Source organism: Monoraphidium neglectum (genome assembly GCF_000611645.1).
Source record: "Monoraphidium neglectum strain SAG 48.87 unplaced genomic scaffold scaffold00976, whole genome shotgun sequence".
NCBI lineage: Eukaryota > Viridiplantae > Chlorophyta > Chlorophyceae > Sphaeropleales > Selenastraceae > Monoraphidium > Monoraphidium neglectum.
This window is the reverse complement of record NW_014012652.1, coordinates 13,069-18,984: the sequence shown is the minus strand read 5'-3', so window position 1 is coordinate 18,984 and position 5,916 is coordinate 13,069. Positions and strand designations below refer to the sequence as shown.

The following is a 5,916-nucleotide window of genomic DNA, read 5'->3' as shown; positions in this document are numbered from 1 at the left end:
CGCCCGCACCTGTAGGTGTCCGTCCCCGCCCTTGCAGCAGACCAGGACGTCAGCCGCAGACGCGCCGAACCGCGCGCTACCGCTGTCCGCCCACTGCTGCGGCGCCCGGGCCTGTTAGGAGTGATTGGATGGTGGGAATGTTGGCGGCAGATGTGACCCGGGGTGTTGACAGTGGGTCACGTAAGCACCTTGCAATGGAGTCTTGGTTCGCCACGGCTGCGCACGCCGCCCTAGACAAACGACAAGCCTGTGCAGCCACCTCTGGCAAGCGGCGGTTGCCATGCCGCTGGCCTCTTGGCAATCATCGCCAAGCAAGCTCCTGTACTGTAAAGCCTAACAAACAGCGTAAATGGCGTCAAATGTGTCACCAGTGATCCACCGGTGAGTCACCGGCGTCACTCGCCTGCGACACCAGCTTCACGAGGCGCTCGAGGTTCAGTGTGGCCCCAACCGCCCCGGGCGGCGGCCCCAGCGCCAGCGCAGCCGGAGACCAAAGGGACCTGCCGGGGTTACAGAACGAAATTAATCAGTTTGAAAGCAGAAAGATCAGGAAGCAGGACGGCGTCACCCGGATTCGCTGTGGTCCAGGCTCATGAAACAACGCAAGTGAAGATCAAAGTGATGCGCTACAGGGGGCAGCGTTGCTGCGCTGGGCAGGATTCACCATTGAAAAGGGAAGCGCAGGTAAGCCCTCCCCAAGTGCGGGCCCATCGTTGCTGCATGTCGTGCCGACCGCCCGCTGTCGGCCGCGCACAGCGCCCAATCCACATGCTTCCATCCCTAGTGTGCGTGCCACAGCATCCACACCCTCTATCGCTCAACCATTGCAGCTGTTAGATACCAGCCGATCCACACAAGAAAGTGGCAGAAGGAAAGCAAAGCAAGCAAAGCCTCACCGTACGAGCGCGTCGTAGCGGCCGCCGGCCGCCACCTGGGATGAGAGCCCGCTTGCCGGGGACACGAGGTGCACCTGATTCAGGGAGGGAGGAAGGGGGGCCCACACGTCTGGCAGCTGGGGAGATTGTAAGCAAGGAGGGTGCACGAAGAAGGGTGCGCGAAGGCGGGTGCACTAGCGTTCTCTTTTCGAATAGGATACAACATATCCACCTGCCGCCTGAAACTTAACGGTCGTGCAGTTCATGACAGACTGCCATGACAGACCCTGACACCTGAACCCTCAATAATGTGCAGTGATGCACCCACCTGGAAGAGGGCCCCATTGAAGTAGTCCCCCAGGGGGGCCAGCAGCGGGTCCAGCAGCACCTGGTGACGTCACGTGACATCACGGGCAGGGTGGGAGTCCAGCACGGCGTGAAGCCATTTTGGCGAGGCAAAGAATTGCGCAGGGCGCAGATTTTGGGCCGGAGCAGAAGCCCCACAGGGTCAAGGGGCATGGCTGGCATGGTGAAAGGGCAATGCCTCCCCCACGGCATACCCCACAAGGTCGCCAGTCCCAGTTCTTGAGCATCGCAAGGCCCACTGCATCACTGCCCTTAGCTATAAGCCGCCCACCTGGACGTCGGACAGCCCCCACACAGCCAGGTGCCCAGCCAGCGTAGACAGCTCGTCCATCGCCGCCCCCCACGCCGCCGGCCCCGGCACCCTCACCGCCGCGCTGCCGCCGCCGGCCCCTCCGCCGCCGCCGCCGCCGCCGCCGCCGGCCGCCTTTGAGGGCGGGGCGCACTCCCGTAGGAATGACCGCAGCCGCGGCAGCGCCTCTGGGAGGGTGCCGGGCACTTGCAGCACGCAGCGGCGGCAGCGGCTGACCGGCTCCGAATCGAGCCCCAGCCCGTCCAGCCCCGCGCGTATGGAGGGCCACAGCTTGGCGCGGGCATCGGGGTGGGCGGGGGACGCGGGGGCGGCGGTGCCGAGGAGGAGGAGCGCGGAGGGGAGGGTCTCCCGGGGGACAGCCAGGGCGGCGATGGCGGCCTGGCGGATGACCCTGGGGTTTAGGGTTGGCATTCCAGGGTTCAGGGTTCAGGGGCAAGTCTCCTCAGTGTGATTGGGGCTCGACGGTAGCGCACGGTAGGAGGGAGCTTCACGGCAGGGGGGGAGGGGCTTCTTTGGCTTGTGCGCGAGCAGGCTGGCGGGTCCAGGAAGGCGGCCGAGCCTGGTGTCTCAGGGGATTTTGAAGCGCCATGAAGACACGTGGCGCACAGCCGCTGAGGACCCCGCGCCGTGCGCCGACGGGCGCCGGCGGCGTTTTGACCGAAGACCAAACATTTGGACCCCGGCAAAGAGATGACAGGACTTCACTGTGTCTCCCGCGTGGGACCCTCACAAACCACCCTCTACCCCTCTCCTCCATCTCCCCCTTTGCAAGCCCCTTCATCAAAGCCCTTCCCCAAGCCCTTCCTGCTGCTGCTGCTGTTCCTGCTGCTGCTGCTAAAAATAAAGGGCAAACCCCCGTGTCAAGCCCTTGCACCTCCCTTGTTCCTGTGCCCCCCTGACCTGTGGTTGAGCCTGACCTCGTAGTGGCCCAGCTCATCAGGCAGGGCGTCAAGCACCTGAGAGGGGCAAGGAGAGGAAATGAGGCTGTGTGTGTGTGTGTGTTTGTGTGTGTGTGTGTGTGTGTTGGTTGTACAGGACATCTCCAATTTTGCCTGTGTGCCCCATTGTAGCCAGCACCTGCTGCAAGCCACCACGTGCAAACGCACGCACGCGCGGCCCGCATCCATCACCCACGGCGATGAATGCACACACCACACCCCCCACCCCCCTTGCCCCCCACACACACACATATATGTAGGCACACACACAGGGCACGCACGCACATACAAAGAAGCTCCCTCATTTGCGGACCCCACCCACCTGTGCTAGGCTCTTGATAACCTCGGCCTCGGCCAGCGTGCGCTCCGCCACCCCCGCCCCCGCCACAGGCGCCACGATGTCCAGGTCAGCCTGGCAGTTGACGCAGATGGCAACAGAAAGCAGGGCAACCGCTCAGGCATGAGCGCGCGACTGAGCGGCGGCCGGCGGGCGTCTCGTTGGCAGGCAGCATTTATCAATCTTCGCTGGGGTCACGCGAGCCACAAACTCCAATAATCTGACAATCACGCCTTGGAAATCAGAGCGTACCCCACAAGATGAACGCACGATGACCCCCCCCCCGCTCCGCCCCACCTGTAGGTACGTGGCGGGCAGGCCCCTCACGCGGCCCGCCCGCATCACGTGACTGATCTCGTACCGCCTCATGCTGTCCAGCGGCCCGGCCGGCGCCGCGCCGCCGCCGGCGAGGGCGGCCTGCTGAGCCAGCCAGACTGCAAAGGGGTAGCGCGACTCGTAGCGCAGGCTGCGGCGGAGGTCGTGTTTGTTTTGGGAGGGGCGGCTTTCAAAGTGCGAGCCGTGTTGTGTGATGACAACGGGGTGGCGCTACTTGGGTGCGATGAGGGTACACTATGCGATCATCGGGCAAACGACGGATGTGCAGAGCGGTGGTTCCGGCAATGTGTAACGGCGACCAGGGCGGTGGCGGATCCACAGGGCAGGGCAGGGCGTATGGAGAAGCCGATCGGACGCGTTGTCGGACGTTGACAAAGCAACACAGCCCAGGACACGGTGACCGGGCACGCAGAGGGGAGGCAGACGCGCCGCGCTCCGCCTGGTGGTGGCGCCGCACCTGATCTGTGCTCCGGAGGGCGCGAGCAGCCGCACCGCGTCCCGCGGCAGCCCCGCGTGCGCGATGCCCACGACATTGCTGGCCACAGGCACCGCGCTGTGGGCCCTGCGCACGCGTGAAAGGCGGGCCGGGGCCACACGGTCCCAGCTGGGGTCAATTGCAGCGACACGAGGAGCGGGCTCCAGCAGCTCGGCGCTTGCGAGCATAGGAGTGCAAGGCCCTTTCACAACTGACGTTCCTGAGACGACATTTGTCGCCCAAGCCCCACATGCGCCGCTCGGGGACAGCCAGATGTTTCAACACAACTTCAGCTGCCCCAGGCCACGCCTCGCGGCCCCTGGTGTGCTGAGGGAGGAGGAAGGGCGTGGGGCGAGTTGCGGCCCCCACCTGAAGACGTCACGGGCCACCCTGGTCACAGCGTCCCTCACGTCTACGTGCACGTTCAGGGGCGCCCCAGGCAGCTCCCCCAGACTCATCGGCCCCAGCGCGCCGCCGCCGCCGCCGCCGCCGCCCGTCGCCGCGGCCGACGCGCCGCCGTCCCCGCCGTCCACGTCAGCGGCGGCGGCGGCAGCTGAGGAGGCAGATGCAGCCGACGTTGAGAAGATCGCCTCCACCACCCTCTCGTAGGTGCTGGGGTTGTTGGGCAGAGATCTGACAAGATCTTTAAGCTGCTCGTCTTCCACAAGGGGCGGGAGGAGATCTGATCTCAAGACCTCACGGGCAGACGGGCGGTCAGAGGGCTTCGGAGACATCAGCCACCTGTAGGAGGCAGACACAGTTCGGGGGTGTTGGTGTATGGGGGAAGTTGGAGTCTGTCGCCCCACACACGCCCGCCACGGCAGCTTAGGCTCCGCCGATCCAAACTCATGAACAACTTTGGTGGTGCCGGCCATGTTACCATTAGGTTTGGTGGCCGGCATGGTCGAAAGCCGTGTCCAAATCAACAGGTGAGCAACCCTCAGCCCTCACCCCTCCAGTGCACGCAAAGCGACCGCTATGAGTCATTCAGAATTCAAAACGGCAGGCGCCGCCGCACCTGATGAGCCGCGCGACCTCCCTGTGCCTGGCCTCCCAGGCCTCTGGCAGCCGTCCGAATTCCCGCAGGTCCCGAAGCAGCAGCGCGCGCTCCATGGCGGTGGAGAAGGGGTGCCACAGCTCAAAGCACACCACCCCCAGGCTGAACAGGTCGACCTGTTTTTGTTTCGTTGCAGAGGTCGCGGCACGGCATCCTGTGTCTCACGCACGCTTCGGAGACAATATCTCCTCAGCGGCAGCTGAAGTTGAGTGCCAGCGGCGTGGCGGCGGGCTCCGTTGTCGGGCTGTGCCAGATCACCAGAACACCTCTGCACATACTGGCGCACTTCAGATGTAACAAAGGTGTGAAGACCTGGTGCGCCCGCAGATCTCCCGCCCGCTCACCTTCTCGTCGTAGCTGGCCCACCCGTTTGCAATCTCGGGGCTGATATACCAACTTGTGCCACACACACCCGTCCGCTCGCTCGGCCCCGCCGTCCCGCTGGCCGCCGCCGCCGCTGCCGCCGCCCCCAGCAGGTCCCCCCCGCCCGCGCCGCCGGCGGCGGCGGCGGCGCCCGCATGGCTGTTGCGGTGGGCGTGGGAGGGGGAGCCGAGGCCGGGGGCGGCGGGGTCGTCGGCGGCGCCAGAGGCTGAGTGGTTGAACTTGGCGAGGCCTGTGGGCGGCAGGGATGGCAGGGGGAGGGGCGGCAGGGGAGGGGGTGGCGCCCTGTTTCAGGCCCCAAGGCGGCTCACGGCAGCGCCATCGGTGCGCCAAGGTCGCCGACACAGGAGCGACGTGGGGCAGTCGATGCTGAGAAGCCCACAAATTGCAGAACATTCCTGGGGGTGTCGCATCTGCCTGCTTCACTCCCACACATGCCCAGACGCTGCAATACGGGCATCTCAGGACCCCAGCAGTTCGCATCCGCGCAGTCGCCTCGCAGCCGGCAGCGCCCGCGCCTGCCAAGGCCTGAGCTCTGCTGACAGCCAGGCGGCCCGAGGAGGGTCCTGACTCGGGTGACTCGGGTGACTCGGGTGACTCACCAAAGTCCCCCAGCTTGACCTGGCCCTGGCTGTCGTAGAAGATGTTGGCCGGCTTCAGGTCGCGGTGGATTACGCCCTGGGGTCATGGGGTGAGTGGCGGTGGTAAGGGTTGAAGGTGGCTTGAGGCTCGTGGGAGAGGACGGGTGAGGGAGGGGCAATCGCGTGTGTGAGTGTGCGTGTGTGTGTGTGTGTGTGTGCGTGTGTGCGTGTGTGTGTGTGCGTGTGTGTGTGTGTGTGTG

General features: G+C 65.3%; 1 protein-coding gene across 1 annotated transcript in view; it reads right to left on the bottom strand.

The window, feature by feature from the left end:
* Window positions 1–364: 364 nt before the first annotated feature.
* Window positions 365–5,916, bottom strand: part of MNEG_6157 (putative serine/threonine-protein kinase GCN2) — a gene marked incomplete at both ends in the record, with an annotated part of 11,981 nt that continues 6,429 nt past the window's right edge. Inside the window, 12 exons of the mRNA XM_014045371.1 lie at window positions 365–500; window positions 897–970; window positions 1,204–1,263; window positions 1,513–1,942; window positions 2,452–2,507; window positions 2,812–2,901; window positions 3,124–3,292; window positions 3,620–3,724; window positions 4,007–4,249; window positions 4,656–4,810; window positions 5,039–5,307; window positions 5,678–5,753. Of these exons, the coding sequence (XP_013900825.1) occupies window positions 365–500; window positions 897–970; window positions 1,204–1,263; window positions 1,513–1,942; window positions 2,452–2,507; window positions 2,812–2,901; window positions 3,124–3,292; window positions 3,620–3,724; window positions 4,007–4,249; window positions 4,656–4,810; window positions 5,039–5,307; window positions 5,678–5,753 (1,863 nt within the window). The remainder of the gene's footprint in view (window positions 501–896; window positions 971–1,203; window positions 1,264–1,512; window positions 1,943–2,451; window positions 2,508–2,811; window positions 2,902–3,123; window positions 3,293–3,619; window positions 3,725–4,006; window positions 4,250–4,655; window positions 4,811–5,038; window positions 5,308–5,677; window positions 5,754–5,916) is intronic.